The sequence below is a fragment of the Strix aluco genome, chromosome 4 (genome assembly GCF_031877795.1).
Source record: "Strix aluco isolate bStrAlu1 chromosome 4, bStrAlu1.hap1, whole genome shotgun sequence".
NCBI lineage: Eukaryota > Metazoa > Chordata > Aves > Strigiformes > Strigidae > Strix > Strix aluco.
Window position 1 is genome coordinate 26,357,167 of NC_133934.1, and position 16,678 is coordinate 26,373,844.

General features: G+C 36.5%; 1 protein-coding gene across 1 annotated transcript in view; it reads left to right on the top strand.

Moving 5' to 3' along the window:
- The window catches only part of UBE2K (ubiquitin conjugating enzyme E2 K), a 41,990-nt gene that overhangs the window by 9,063 nt on the left and 16,249 nt on the right, over positions 1-16,678 (top strand). Inside the window, exons 2-3 of the mRNA XM_074822371.1 lie at positions 9,550-9,643; positions 14,988-15,046. Coding sequence (XP_074678472.1) covers positions 9,550-9,643; positions 14,988-15,046 — 153 coding nt within the window. The remainder of the gene's footprint in view (positions 1-9,549; positions 9,644-14,987; positions 15,047-16,678) is intronic.

A 16,678-nucleotide genomic window follows, 5' to 3' on the forward strand; every position in this document is an offset into this window, starting at 1 on the left:
CCCATTCTGAGACTGAGTATCTCAGTGGCACTCAATTAGGTTCAGGCAACTCCTGCCCAGGACATGGACCTGCTCGAGCAGATTCTCCCCTTGTACTCTGCTTTTGTGAGACCCCACCTGCAGCACTGTGTCCAGCTCTGGGCCCCCCAACATAAGAAGGACATGGACCTGCTCCAGCGGGTCCAGAGGAGGCCACGAAGATGTTCAGAGGGCTGGAGCACCTCCCTTATGAGGACAGGCTGAGAGAGTTGGGGTTGTTCAGCCTGGAGAAGAGAAGGCTCTGGGGAGACCTTACAGCAGCCTTCCAGTACTTAAAGGGGGCTACAGGAAAGATGGGGAGGGACTTTTTATCAGGGAGTGAAGTGATTGGATGAGGGGTAATGGTTTTAAACTGAAAGAGGGTAGATTTAGATGAGATGTATGGAAGAAATTCTTTACTGTGAGGATGGTGAGCCGCTGGAACGGGTTGCCCCGAGAAGTTGTGGCTGCTGCCTCCCTGGAAGTGTTCAAGGCCAGGTTGGATGGGGCTTTGAGCAACCTGGTCTAGTGGAAGGTGTCCCTGCCCATGGCAGGGCGGTTGGAACTAGACAATCTTTAAGGTCCCTTCCAACCCCAGCCATCCTGTGATTAATGCTCCTAGGTACTGTAAATATCTTGTGTAGTTAAACATAGACTATGACTGTAGGGGCCCTTACACCAATAGGGATGAAAGTGTAAGTAAACTGTTATGTACACTGGTTTCATGGCATAGCTTTATCAGTTTAACCACACTATCCCTGAGTGAGACAAGCAATGATTGTATAACTGCACTTAGGGCTTATGCCAGCACAGCTGTGTCAGTTACACCTCTGCGTGTCCATGACTGATGCAGCGATTTTGTCAGAAATAGTTCAGACGGACACTAGAGCTGAAGTTTCAAAATTCTTCGAAGTTGTCCTAAGGCAGTGCCAAGAAGCAGTGTCACATTCCTCCTGCCGCCTGGTCTCCTTTTCCCGCTTTTGTGATCCTTCTCTTACTTGCAGTGTTTGTGTTGAATCAAATCAGGGAGTTGGGTTAAAATGAAGGAACTTTCTTACTAAGTTTTAATTAGGATGCTTCCTGCACCATTGTACAACCACTTGCACAAAATCCTGCCCCCTCTTTTACATTAGTTTTACCAGGACCAGGAGGAAAGTGGGACCTTGGCAGCTGTTAGACTGGGCTAAGTCGCTGTGAAAGTACAGTGTCTTATGTTTTTTGGTGAAGTGATATTTTAGCAGCTGAACATTAGCAAGAATAGGTATTTAGATACTGTAAATAAAAAAGTTTTACTAAAACTTGGTGATGTTCCAGGTCTAACTCCTTGTAAAATGAAGACTTTTTAATATTTGAGATGTTTTGTGTTCTGACAGGAAAAAAAAATCTCTCAGTATTGTTCTTGTATGTAAACACATGTAATAATACAGAATTGTAAGGTTGGCACAGGTTTAGTCTCTTGTTAAGACATTTTATTAAACAATCTTAAGATGCATTTAATAGGTAAAACCGTGATAAATACGAAAATTCTAGTCTGAGTCTATTACCGGTACTACAGAATTCACACAGTATTTATATTTGTAGCTCATTGGATGTATTAAAATACAGGTTACGTATTAGTAACATATTGATCAGTAAATGAAAAAAATAGCATGCAAAAATAATCTCACATTTTTATGAAAGCAGACATAACTAGGAAATACATGTGAATGCAGTGAGATGAAATAGAATGTGAACTGCGGAAGAACTTCAAGACTGAAATTGGTAGTAGAGTCAAAGAATGTTGGAGCGTTTTAAGAAAATGCATTTCTTTGTATTGACCTTTTCTTATCTAGGAAAACTGCTCTTTAATGTGCTTTAGACAGACTTCTTTCTTCTCCTTGCCCTGCCCCAAACATTTGCTTGTTTCACAGATGAGCGTTGCTCTGCTTTGAAGGTCAGCAAGAGCACTCTCTGAGAATGCAAATGTGATCTGCTGATCTCAACTAATAGTGCAGTGTGTGTACTTCATAGCCGTGACTGTGGTAATTATGTGACATTTCTGCTTCTCTTTTTAATAATAACAAGCTCAGACTCTGGAGATGCACTTGATTCCAGCTTTTAAGCTGGAGTGAGTCTGAAGGGAATACTTCCAAATTGTTGAACTATTCCCTCTTGCTTTGGTAGCTCTTTGTAACTGGGGGGGAAATAAAATCAACAATTGTACACACGTCAATATTTTTGAAGTTGAATTTGCCATTTTACTGCAGGACAGTGTTCTGCACTTTGCTTCCTAGTGGTGATATATCCTGCTTTTTTGCTGTTTTTCCATTTCTTGCAAAAGCATGAGCTAAGCAGATACAATGTACTTATCCTGAGCTACACTGGGGTAGCAAAGGGTTAAGAAGGTAGAGTGTTCGTTTGAAAAGAAGTAAGGCCAGGGAGATGAGAGTAGAGGCTCCTAGTTGACTACTTAAGACAGCAGCCTAAGAGGTGAGCTTTTGTTAGGATCCTCCCTCTCTGGCATACCAGGGAAGTGGAGAGAGATGAATCATTTCGGCTAATGGTATCGTAGCAAAAGAGTGTAAGAAAATAACGTGGCAATTATGGCAAAACAAAATGACTTTGAATATTTATCCACAGATTTGCAAGGTGTTGGTAAATAGGATAAGAACGAACTTGGTTTTGTTTTTTAAGTTATTAATTTAAATAATTGTTTAATGACGTAAACTGCTACTGAAAGGTTGGATTTTTCTGCTCAACACTTATGCTGACTCAGAGTACTCATGGCCTTTTGCAAAAATAGCGTTATATGGATTTCATTATGATAGTCAATCAGATGATCTTTTCCTATAACTCCCTTGAGAGATATGTTCATGCCAGATTTTGGTGTAGACTGTTGTGATAGACTATAAAATGGGGGGGAGGGTAAGAAGGGTTTTATGAGACACTAGTAACTTTATAATACCATAGATTAATTTTGCTAGCATGGCTTCAGACTAGGGTGAAATATTTCTTACTTAATTTGGCTTATTAAATATTGATCCTTGTAGAGTAAGTATAAAATGTTTAGATGTTCAAAAGTACCTACTTTGCATTTCTAAATCATAGCTGTATTAAAGAAGTAACTAAATTTTGATTAAATTTTAGGTAGGTTAAAAATTGTTTATTGCCAATTTACCTCACAGAGGCATAAAAAAATAATTTTAAAGTTCTGTCTGAAAGATACATAATTTTTTTGTTGGTGTGATTGAGAAATAATTAGTGATAGAAAACATTTTGTTTTGCATGCCCTCCCTTGCAAGTGAGTGGAATTTGTCCTTGGTTGAGAAAATTCTGGATACATTTTTCAAATTTATTCTTTAGTATTTGCCAAAATCTTGACATGTACATTCTTTAACATTTTTGTCACTTCTTGGAACTTTTCCTTAATGTCTAAGTTGCTAGTCATAAAGCACTAAATGGTTACAGAGTTTTAATACTTAGCTGCTTTTATTACAGCTCGATTTGTTTATTTATACACATCATTTATCACTTATGTGTGTCTTTTCAGGTTAGGGTTTTTCTGTTGTTTTTTGGGGAGGGTTATATACAATGTTTCTAGAGTTTTCTGTGGGTTATTTTCTGTAAAAACAAAGTAAATTAACAGAAAATAGTAGTACTTTATCTGGTATAGAGTATGTTCCCTTTAAGATGGAGGAAAATCAAGTTACAGGACCTATGAAATCAGACTGAAGGTATGCTGTATAGAATAGTGGAATATACAGGAATTGTTGTATAGAATAGTGGAATTTTGTGATTATTCAGAAGTAACCATTGTGTTTTAAATTCCGAATGTAATTCTTTTTAAAGTAGGTTGGCTTTTTTGTTTGTGTGTTTGGTTTTTGTTTTTATAAATCCTTATTTACATCTCAGCATTTATACCCAATGATACTTGATACGAATTTTGCACATGGCATCTGAATATGTAAGGTGAGACAGATACACTTAGAACATACAAGTAATAATTCATTTTGACACTTATTATTTTTATTCTTTTTATTATTATAATATAATTCACTTAAAAATAATATTTTTAAGAAAGAAATGTGCTGAATTGAAGCTATTAATATTGCTAATAAACATAAATTTTTTTCCTTCTTTTGTTCTGACCTCAACAGTTTAAAACATAGTATGTATGCTGGCAGATGTACAGTAGAGAATTTGGCTGGTTAAGTTTCTTTAGAGTAATTTTATTATGCAGGGATCAAAGGTATAATGTTAGGATAATGTCATGGGGGGAGTAGGTACAGCTGGTTCGTTTTAGAATAACCTCACTCAAATTTTCTTTTTTGTATGCCATCATCATTTGGTATTAAGTTCATAATGTATTTTGTAGCCAAGGCTGACATGGAAGTGTGAGGGAAATATTTAAAAACATCTTATTCCTGCATTTTTGGTTAAAACTACCAGTATCTATCCATACATTGCCAGCTCTGATAATAGGCATTTTTGTGCTGATTACTTGAGGTTAACTTTTTTCTGATAGCCTATGTATCAAAATAACTGTAGAATTTTGAGGCTTTTTAGAAAGCATAAAAAATTCTGATGCACTTGTAATTCCTACTTCTAAAACCAAAAATTTCATCCACCTTGAGTCTTCAGGAAGTAGACTTATCTCAAGATCAAACTTGAAATGTTTGGTGTTTTTTTCCTTAGTAAATGTAGTAAATAGTATTTTATATGTGGGAAAGAAATGTTTAGTACAACAGTGCAATTTTTATCATCTTGTTTTAATGTTCTTCTGTGATATTGAGATGTTCCAGTTTTGTCTTGGCTCTCTTTGCTTTTTATCTTTTTTTATCATTTTCTTTTAATTAGTGAAGAAAAAATTTGATTTTTAAGAGTGGAGGTATGGGACTAGTGAAGAGGGTGATAGGCCATGAATAACACATAAATAATAGTTTGTTTTAAAGGCAGATTGGAAAAGAGAGAAGGAGATGGCATGGAAGGCTCAGAAAAAAGGGTGGATTAACTGCCTAAAGAAGGCAGGCCCCTCTGAGGGACTCCTTGTTAAGGCCTGTATGCTAAGGTGATTAAAAAGAACAGAAAAGCTTGTTGTCTGCTGAGAGTAATATTACAAGGTCCAGAGCTGCTCTCTACAAGGATTTTAGAAGTAGAGAAGGACATGTGTGACTTCCAAGTTTCTGCTGGAGTGGATTGTGTGTTCTACACAGGGAAGATATTCAGATATAAAACTAGACAGTGTAATTCTAGATAATTTTTTTAAAGAGGAGGCAGGCAAAGACAAGTCAAAATATTACCGATCAATAGCTACTGTGATAAATGTGCTTGAGTGTTCAGTCTTTGAGAGATGCTCACAGAATGACTCTTCTTGAAGGATGAATTGCTTTAGGTTTCTTTTTCGAGATAAGGCTTTTGTAATGGATGAAAGTGCCTTATATGAATCTTCCCCAACTTTTCTGCCTCACGCCTTTAGTTTAATCTCCATGCTTAGGTTTAATCTTCGCAAGGCAAAACAAAATTGGGTAAGCATGACTATAGCAATGCATAAAGAGTCTCAGCAGTTGCAGTGGTCTTAAAGACAATGAATCTTTTGACTAGAACCCTAGGGTGAAGCAGAGGATGCGTTTAAAAAGGAAAAAGGTTATGCATAATCTGACTAGAATATGAAGGAAAAAAGGTGAGGGAATGGCATAATGCATAGTGTAGTATGTTGCATTAACACTCCTTTGTCTCTTTTTTTTTTTTTTGGTGGTGTTCAAAATTATTTTCAGGTGTGATGATGGGAAGTTCTGTTGGTGTAGTATTGGACTTGTAGATTCCTAGAAAAGGATTCTGATGTCGGTGGAGTGTTCTCATGTTGGCGAGAAATGCTAGTGGGAACTGCATTGTTACAGAATTTAACTTCTTTGAGATTATGGAAATAAATGCTGCTGGTGATGGCATGGGACATATTTCAGGAGTTGCTCACCCAGTAATTTAGTCACCAAACTGTTACTGAATCAACAGGAGGTGATGCTATTTTAGATTTGGTATAGAAGTGTAATGAGGTCTTTGCAGAAGAGCTGCTACTGGAGAATCAACTGTGTTGTGAGATCACAAGCTGATTCATAAATTCTGTGCTAAGATCATTGGTGTCAGAGGCATGCTTTTGGAGAACTCTGCTGTTGGTAACATTTTAGAGACAGCTCAGATGATTATGGTGGAGGCCAGGGATTTATTCTGCTAAAGCTGTTAAAATTAAGTAATTTTATCTTATGTGATTCTCATTAAGGAGAAATATTGTAGGAAAACACTCCAGATTTAATTGGATGAATAATCACTTCAGTATAGTTACTGCTCCAGGGTTGAAGGAAAAAGCAGGAATTGCATCTTGAAAAAGATGAGTTGCACCATGAAAAGTCTTATCAGAAGACATGAAAAAAATTCTTCAGCTATGTCAATTTTAAAAATGCATTTGTTTTATGGAGAATGGTAGAATTTAAGCATGAACCCCAAATAAATTAATCCTTACACTGGTACAGTGTAATACAGCCTGCCATTTTTCTTCAAGGTTCTGTACAAAGGAAATAAGGGTATGGGGATAGCTACAGCTGTAGTAATAAAAGCAGTCAGGTGGGGAACAAAGATCACTGACTCTTGAAAGAAACTGAGTTCAGCAATTGGGGGTGGGGTGGGGGGTGTTTTACTAAATTTACGGAGTCAGTAAGATTTGTTGTGAAAAACAGCTGGTGTGGTACTAATTGAAATTGAATATCCAGGCTGCTCCAACAGTGTGCAGAGCACTGGAGAAAAGTAAAATGCTAAGTAGAAAATTAAACAAGCTGCAGCATGGGTTAACCATAGATTCTGTCATTGGAATTCATCCCTTTTGCTATTGTTTCAGTCCCCGACATGGAAAGTTCTGGGTTCACTTGCAAAGAACAAGAACTCCTGCTGTCAGCTTGGGGCTTACCAGGTGAAGTTGACTGAGGGAGAGCAGGAGAACCTGAGTAAACCTTAGAATGACTGCATTACCTGAGCAGGTAGTTTTGGTGATTTGTTAACTGTATTGTTTTTTTAAACCGATGTGCTGCTTTGTGAATTAAGAAGTAGTACACAGGGGCAGTGTCTCTGAGAAAGCACCGTGCAGTCACTGAAGAGGATGAAAACTTCCGTAGGAAGCCTTGCTGGGACTCTGTCACTTGATCTAAGCCTCATGTCATGCTGCCACAGAAGGGAAATTTAATTTAATGTTAGGTTATGCTGGTTATAATGTATTTTCAGTGAATGCAGCAGAGTGTTTGTGGCACTGATTCTGAGACTTCATCTAAATTCCTTTATGTAGGGCTAGTTAGGTGATCAAAGGATGTAGGGTGAGGAATTTTTTAAAAAATTAGTATGGTGAGATTAAAGTTTTAGCTTGTTTAGAGCAAAATTAAGGCTGAAAAGGGAAATGAGTATAAATACCCTATATTTTGCAGGGGAATAAATACTAGAGATACAAAGAAACTTGCTGAAGCTGGGAAACAATGCTGTCACAAGTGGGCGTAAATAGATTATAACTGTACCTAAATTGTGGTTTAGAAAGCTTTTAACAATTGTAAGGTGGTGGAATGAGCTGCCAGTTGGAATAGTGAGAGCAACAAACTTAAAAGGCGGCTTGGAAAGCTTGCAAGAGGAGTGTTTTGCCTATGATTGAGTTTGGATTCAGAGAGGGAGTTTCTTACAGTGTCTGGCTGTTGGAGAGGGCTGTCTCTCTGGGACAGTCTGTCCTTCTGCTGCTCAGTATTATGAAAACAAAGCTTTGAAAGAAAACTGTTTCAGTTGCTCTCTGGTAAGACAACTTATATGAACAGTAGCGGGAAAGAAAATAAATCTAAAATATGTTTAAAACCATAATTTCATCAGTTCTGTTAATAACTTTTTTCTCTGATGTCTGTCTTAGCTAAGGTAATGAAAGACAATGCAAGATCTGATGCTGAGCTTAAAACAAAAAGTTGATAAAATATAAATTAGTAAAACAGAACCATTACATTTAGTATTTAACTGGGTTTTGAGCATGGCACATTCTTAATTCATACTGTGGTTGAATCTTTGTTTTTTTGAAGTGCAGTACTTGGCCTCAACTATGCAGTTGCAGGTGTTGCCTTGTTTGTGTGGGCTGAAAGGTTCTTACCCAAGTTTTAAAGGCAAATATGTGTAACTATAGATGTAAAAAGCTCTCAAATCACTATTGGATAATTTAATGGCACTTTTAATTAGGGTCTTTTACGTGGTGAAACTTTTACTTAACTTTGTTGTTTCTTTATATCTGTGAGCATCTCTGGTCCGAAGATCACCTTCTTTGGTGGGGGGGCTCTGAATCTGTAGAACATTTACAGGAAGGAAATAGAGGTAATCTCCCAGCTGTTGTTTGGTCAATTCTGCATCCTTAACGTCATTGGTAGCTTCAAGAACCAGTTAATAGCAACCATTAGCTTTATCTGACTTAACTCTTCTCTCATGGCTGTTAGCAACCAGGTTTACTCTGAGGGAGAAGAGAAGCACAGCTGCACAGGACTTCTTGGTGTAAAACTAGTTGGAACAATTTTAAAGGATCTGGGAACATGGTATGAGGTTGGGGGGGGGGGGGGGGGAGAAAAAAATAAAAAAACCTCAAAGGATTCAGAAAATCTGTATTGCAGTCAGTGAGCATGGTATACAGAAGTAGCAGAATGGATAAACGTGTAATTATGTACCTTTAAAAACTTTATGGTATATTTTTCGAAAAGGGGATTCTGCTTTGCATCCCCCCCCAAAATTTTACTGGCTGGGAGATTTGTGTGAATTTCACTAACACTGCTCTCTGGACTTGGAAAGCAAATTCAATGGAATGAGTAGCTCTGGCTAAACACTTCTGAGAATCAGTTTCTGGAAAACATATGTTTTTTTCAGTGTCAAAATACAGTGTTTTTATTTTGTAGGCAAGTTGATATGGGGTGTGAAAATGTTGAGGAGGTGACAATGAAATTCAAGTGTATAAATAAATTGTACCTTATGCCTAAATATTAAAGATAAACATATTCTTAAGCAAGACTACAGTATTCTGTTCAGATCATCATATTGTTTAAAAATAGTGAGCACTCCATTTGGGGAAGTCTTACTGTATTCCAGTGAAAGTGACAATCATTTCTACTATTAATTAAATTGCTCTAAACAAGAAAAAAGCCAATGTGTGACATGGTCAATTTAATTTCATAGTTTAAGATATGTAGAAATAACATCTGATTTGAAAGATCATGGTCTTTTTAAAATGTAATCAACTTAAATATTTAACTTAAGATATTATATTGCTGGGTTGCTTTGCTTATTTTAGTGATAATATAAAATTATTGAAATTTCTAATGCTTCACAAATAGTCCATTTTTAATGAAGTAAAATTCCAAATGGAAGATAGCTATTCACTATATTTTAATATTTTTATTTATTTTTTACAAGCTGCTACTTTAAAAATTTAAAATACCATATTTGGGGGAAATCTGTATGTCAAATGCTTACTTACGATTCTTTGTTTCTCTGTTTATTTTTAAGACGAGCAAAAATCAAATTAAAGTAGATCTTGTAGATGAGAATTTTACAGAATTAAGAGGAGAAATAGCAGGACCTCCGGACACACCGTATGAAGGCAAGTAATGTTTTTGTATATGCAATCATTGTACACTTCAAATTATGTGTCTTGAGATGCTTTGTTTGTAAAATTAATTTACAGCATAAAAATGTAGAACTACATGCTTTAAAATAGTCTGATTTTTTTAAAAATACAAATTTTAAGCTTGAAAAATATTTCAGTTCAAATTGTGTTGTCTGAAGACAGATCTGTTCCACAGTAGGGTAGACTATCCCGTATCAAAGGTTAATTTACAGGTATAAGCTGTGCAGTGTAATTGGTGAAATTCTGACTTTTATTTGTTTACAGTCTTGACAGTTTAGCCATGAAACATCAAGAAACTGAGCTTCAGAATCTAATGTAACTGTACATGTATCTGTGATCTGATGTGGTGGTCATTCAAAAACATGTTGTGTTTTTCTGTCTCAAGAAGAGGTGCCACTGCAAGTTAAATTTGGGATTAATCTCAGGCATCTGTGGAGCCCAGTACTTAATTTATACTGGAGTGGGGGACTCTGTAGTAGAACTTCATGTCTATAGCTCTCTTCAAAAACAAAAAAGTCATTACGGTGTAATTTATTAAAGGTGGTATCAGTAATTGTGCATCTCTTCAGTCTGGAAAAAGCGAGATAACTTATTACATATAGAAACTTTAACAGCAGCTAATATAGTGTACTTCAGAGATACCAAATTATTCAGTAGTGCTGGTACTTATAAACTTTCTGTTTGCATATAATATATGTGGAGCTAGCAGACACATTTTCTATTAAAGTTCCTTGATGATAAGTGGGGATTTTTGTTTTGAAATTTTATTTTAAAAAAAATTTTGGTTACTTTTTAATGAAATTTTATTCAAGTTTTTCCATGCCAGGTATCTACTTTGATTTGAATTTGAACTTCCAGTAAAAAAAAAGTCTCAAGGAATGTTACAGGCAAATAAATTGTTTTGTAGGAAATTAAAACAATTTTCCAAGTTTTCAGTTGCTCTAGTTGCTGCATGCCATAGGAGTGGGACTTGAGTGTTGTCCAGAGACGTGACACATGCCACTTGTCATTATTTCGAGAAAGATATTCTCGTCAAGTGGGGAAAATATATGAAAATTGTTGTGTAGGTATAGGTGTATATGCACTCAAAAGCGTTAGTGGCTACTGATGAAAAATCTGGTGGTTGCATCTTCACTAAGGAGGACATCCATTGTGATTGCTTCTCTGGGCTAGGAGCTGCTGGTGCAGCAGCATTGGACTTGAGAGCAGGGAGAGTCTCCCCAGTGTTGTGGGGAGGGGTGTGTGTGTATGTCCCACTGGGGCCGAGGGCAGATGAAGGATGAGGAAACAGCCTAACAGAGGTTCACATTGGAGAATATTGTACAGGGGCAGAAGGTATCAGAAGCTGAGGAGAAAGGAAATGAGCCTGGAAGGGAGGAAGGGAGAGAGTAGAAAAGTAGAAGCATCTGTAATGGTAAGGATGCGCCTCCCCCCCGTCCCCGTCCCACCACGAACTTGAGTCCCAGAGTTCTTCTGCTGTCTAGCAAATAATGGTGGTTCCCTCCCTCCCTCCTCTCCCTCCCTCCGTCCCTCCCTTCCCTAATGTGTGTATCCTCATCAGCCACTAGTGTTTAGTTGACAGAAGATAATGTCTGGAAAGAAGATAATTTCTTGTGGTTATAACATGTGCCTTTAATTTAAAAGAACTATGCTGTAGACCTAAAATACATAGTCATGCTGGTGACCTATTTGGAAGTGGATCATTCTGTTTAGTATAATAGTTCTTTTGCAAATACAGCTGATCTTGTAAAACCAGGTCTTATATACAGATGTTAAGACACTGCAAAATTAAGTAATTGGATACTAGGAAACATCTGAGTAGTGGGGGAAGGGTGTTGTTTTGGGGGTTTTTTGGTGTTTGTTGTTTTTCCATTCAAACAGAATTAATCCTCCTCGGGTGAGTTGGTTTGTCACAGCTTGCCATTGTTTTTTCCCTCCAGGTCAGCATTACCTCAGCTTATAAAGTGGACCTTTTTTAGAGAATGCATTGAGAGTTATTTGAAATGAAAGATGTATTCATGTGTCACAAAAGTTAAAAACTGCATAGCAGTTCATGAAGAGGGTAAAAAAAGATTTGAATGCCTGTCTGCAGAACCAGGTTCTGTGTGATGCTGGATAATTCAGCAAGACCAAAATTTCAAAAGCTGAACACTGTGTATTCACATATTTAGCATAGCGTGCTAATGAAAATCAGCAATATGTGTTTAGTGTGGAATTTGTTGATGTGAAATGCATGCATGCATGCGTACTTCCATACATATGAATACATTTAATGATGAGGATATAGTAAATAGCGCTTTTGGGGGGCTAAAACTATTATGTATTCTGACTATGGCAGGGATCTCATGGAAAAGTAATGTGATTGTATGCTTACTTTAATCTAGAAGGCATATGCACCAAAGAGCAAAATGAAAGTTACCGGCAGCCCAATTTCTGGTATTCTCTGACACTGGAGTAATTTACTTTGGAACATTAATATTTCTGTAACATAGGCTTATGCATTTATTCCCTTATGTAATTATGAAGGGCTTGCCAGTGTGTGTAGTTTCCATTTTATGACTAGTGCAGTAATGCATGCTGCATAATTACTGACTGATCTCCTGTCATCTGTAGTCTGAACAATGACACAGCAAGAAGTGCTTTATGAAAAGCTAATTAATACAGTAGTTCAGGTCAGACAATTCTGTGATACAGGAGGGAATTCTAGGTCCATTGTGAAGTGAAAGAACAGTAATATTTATTGTTGACCACAGTTGGTGAGGTATCTGAAAACAAACTGCTGCTGCAGAATTCTTTTATAGGTGATGTCAGGACATTGGTTTAAGTGTGACTGAGAGGAAGAATGCCATCTATTGTTGACAAATTTTACAGCTTTTATTTTTCTGTCAGTAGTGTCAACTCATATTGATCAATTACAGAATACCGCAAGACACATCTTCAATTGAAACATGTTTGCATCCCCCATTAAAACATGTATGTTTGGAGAGAGGACCTTTGCAACTCTAGATTAATGGCTGCTGGGTTTTACTTGATTCAAGAGCTTTTCAAAAATAGGTTGTGTTTGGGGTTTTTTTAAAACCATCTGTAACCATGGTATTAATTTCAAGCCAAGTTCACATGTGAGCCATAGTAACTGCAAAATTTATAATAGAGTATTTCTTCAAGTTAAAACTTGCTCTAACTCTATTGAGAGACATACACTCCCATAGGAGTACAGAAGGAATATTCTGCCATTACTGTTTAATTTCATCTCAAGTATTAAATAGCTGTGAAAAAGCCATACGTATGCATACTCCTTTTAAAAAAAAATCTGCAGAAATATTGGTGTGCAGAAGTTAGTATGTTAGTCACTTGCATTTTAAAGGTGGTATTAAGGAAATTAATATCCAGATTCATTCAGTTAAAATCTTCAAGCCTATATTTTTAATTGTAAACTTCTGTGCACAACAATAATACTGTATAAATAATATTACTAACTCATTAGTCCCTGCAGTTTTAAAATCTTTTGGACTTGTACATTCCAGGTGGAAAAAAAAAAAATGGTGGCTGAATAGCCTGTTATGCAGAAGGTTGTAATAGTGTGTGTTTTAAAGGCAAGTTTTAATGGTAAACAGAAGAAATGGTAATACCTAAGGAGAGGTTTTAATTACATTACAAAATGGTGTGGCAGTAAAATCATACAGGGACTGATGAATTTTTGCAGTCCAGGAACAGTGTAATTGTTCTGCTTCTTAGGAAATATTGCTGCTGAGTTATGCTTCAATTCAGACAAAAGAAAAAGCAAGCTTACTTAATGTCTGTTGTTGATGTATGTGTCTTCAACTATATTTTGCCTGTCCTGTCCTGTAAGCAGACAGGAGATCAATTTAGGTATTATTATAATTTTGGATTTATTGGCCTTTCTTCTATTGTATTTTCTGTAAATCTTCTCAAGTTACTGTAGTATTGAGAAAAACCAGCTGTAGAAAGTAGTGTGAAATGCCAAACTGATACTAACCCATTTCAGGTGTAGTGTATTAGACTGAATTACATTTTGAAAGTGAGGGGTGTTAGTAGCTGCTAACATGCATTTTGGCATAGATAAAAAGCTGCCATAGACTATAACTGTTCAGAATATTCCTTTGACGTATTGTTCTTGCATGTGAATCTTGCTGCCTATATTAAGACTACTTGAGAGCTGTTTTTGTATAGAGTGATTTGCAACAGAGCAAACAAATCACTCTTGAAATCCCAAAGGAAATAGATTGTGGATACCTCAACTTTAATTCAAGGAGATTTATATACTGTAACAAGGTATATTGAGGGAGGGGAAAGGTTTCTTTTTGAAAGAGCAGTGGTAGGATGAGGAAACAAATTGCAAGTGAGGAGAAATACTTTTGGTTTTTATAAAAACTAAATGTCTACATTGCTGTATATGTTTTGTTATACTCTGTTCTTTTTGTCATTAAACTGCTGCCTGGCCAGTGGTCTTTGGTGGGCAGGCAGAAGTAGTTTGAGGTTGCTACAGAAGACATAAGTATTGATAGTAAACTTGAATGTTAACAAAACTATAGTTGGAATAGACATGGGTAATGATAATGTAACAGGGAGAGAAAAATGAGAAATGTTTAGAAAAGGGCAGTAGAAGGTCATTCTGTCCACCAACCTCATACTATACTGCATTCTGTAATCCTGCAGACTATATTAAATAGTACTAGTGTGTCAAATTGGAATAGAAGTAACTACTTCAGACAGTAATGTAGAACATAGTGGAAGTAACATTGGAGCCTCCTGTTACGTTTTTTTTCCCAAAGCGTGGGAGCTTTTCTTAAATGACTTAGTTGAACGTTCTTCAGTTCCAGAAAGCTTAAAATGAAATACAGTTAATCTCAATTGTGTAATTTGAAAAAAATTTATTGGCATTGGGTATCAGAAAAGAATCAAAATAATGTAGTATCCCATGTTCAGCCTGAACATTCCTGTGGCCTATTGTTTCATCTGTTTGGGGGATATTTGGTTCATATTTTGGTATATTTTACTAAAACAGAGCATGGGAATTGCAGCGTTGAAAATGAGAAACTACAGGAGAATGTACATGTTAAATATACCTACGAAATACAGATTCTTATTTGCATAAGCAAATGACTATTAGGTTGTATTTATATGCATTAATTTATAAAACATAAAATGTAGAAGTATCTTCTAGGTAATACTTCTGAGTAAATTTTAATTACTTGAAAACCTGTCCATTTAGAAACGTAAGCTTTATTGTCATGAAAGACTAAGCTTGAGTAATGTCCTTTTGTTTTAATTTGTATCTTGTTCTTGTCTTTTGCAGGTGGAAGGTATCAACTAGAGATAAAAATTCCAGAAACATATCCATTTAATCCTCCTAAGGTACTGTAAACGCTTTTTTAGATAAAATAATTTAGTTAACAAGTTGCTTTTGAGTATTCTTATTTATTTGTTTGTGTGTATAGTCTTTTAGTAGTACGCATCTTCCTTTTTTTTTTTTCTTCCTCTAAACGGGCATTGGAGCTGCCATCTTTAGGTAGAAATATTGCAGGATGCATAGCTGTATCCAATCAGACATACAATCTGATTATTCCTTAAAGTATAAACGGGCAAATTCTGGGGAGGAGCTTGTGCCTTATTATTGATCCTCATGTAATTTCTTTTTGGCAAGATAAATATAGTTTTCAGATAGCCATACTCTCTCTGTCAAGTAAAAATACATTCACTCTTCCTCCATATTATTGAAGAAATGCTGTAATGTATAATTATTGATTCTCTTAATTTCTTGGGCTCTGTAAGCTAATATTTAGTAGTCTTGGGTCTAACCTACCAAGTTTCTAATAATAATTGAATAGCAAGGTGTACAGTTGTGTGACTTGAAGAACCTATAAATATAATGGTCTTACTGCAACTCTATTGAAGGAATGCATGAAACATGCATATGGATATGGATGAGAGACAAGAGAAATGGATGTAGTGAAGTCACTCATACATTTTTTGCAACTTATTGCCCTTTCAACTTTACTGTATCTTTCCAGCACTTTGAATTTGTGATTCCACTTCCCTCCTAAATGGATAAATCTGAAGTGTTCTTCCCAGCCATGTGCAGCTGCAACTATATATTCCTGTGCCCTGATTTAGTCCCTTCTTCAGTGGCTTCTGATTGAATCAGCAGCCTCCTGAGTTGTCTGACTCAGCTTCTTGATTGGTTTTCTGTTTGTCTGAAAGATGTCTTTGAACTAAGAATGTGTTCTAGGTCCTGATTATTTTCACTCTGGTATCTAATACTGATAAAGAACTGGGGGAGAGGAAGAAGGGAGAGGTGCCAGTAGCTCGTAGCTCTTTGGCTCTTGTCCTTTGAATAACTTCCTTGAGGCTGGAGTGAAAGACACAGAAAGTCCTAATGAAATGTCTGTTGGTTTCAGTTCTTTCATCTGCATGTGTTCTGGTGGGAGCTAAACTAAGAGCTGAAACAGTTCAGAGACACTGAAAGATGGGTCTGTGGACCATGGTTTAATTGCTGCTTTAGAGCTTGGTGGTTTTCATTTCCAAAGCTCGCAGATAGCTGTTAGAAGCTCGGTGCACTGTAGCATAGTACTGCTTATTCTGGAGTCTGTAGTGTGGAATTGGAGGCCTTTTTGCTTGTATCTAGCCCTGCCTTTCATGTGAAAGATTTCTTTATCTTGTTCAGCATGTGCTTTGACAGCCATTGTTAGCTGTCATGCACTGTGAGAAATTACCTAGTATTTACATGTTTTTTTACATTTTCAAAGTGATTTAGAGAGTTGAGCTAGTTAACAAGTGGCTCAGCTGACATGATCTCCTATTTTTTTGTCCTGGAAAGCAGAACTGTTATGGTATTGCCTGTTTATACACCATGATAGTACTGATTTTTGTTATAGCCCTGGATGTACAGTCTTTGCCTGACAAATAATGTGTTCTCTGCACTGATTTGCTTGCAGATCAGGGACAAAAGTTGAAAGATCTGTGCTGTATGTAAAATGTTTGTCAGGC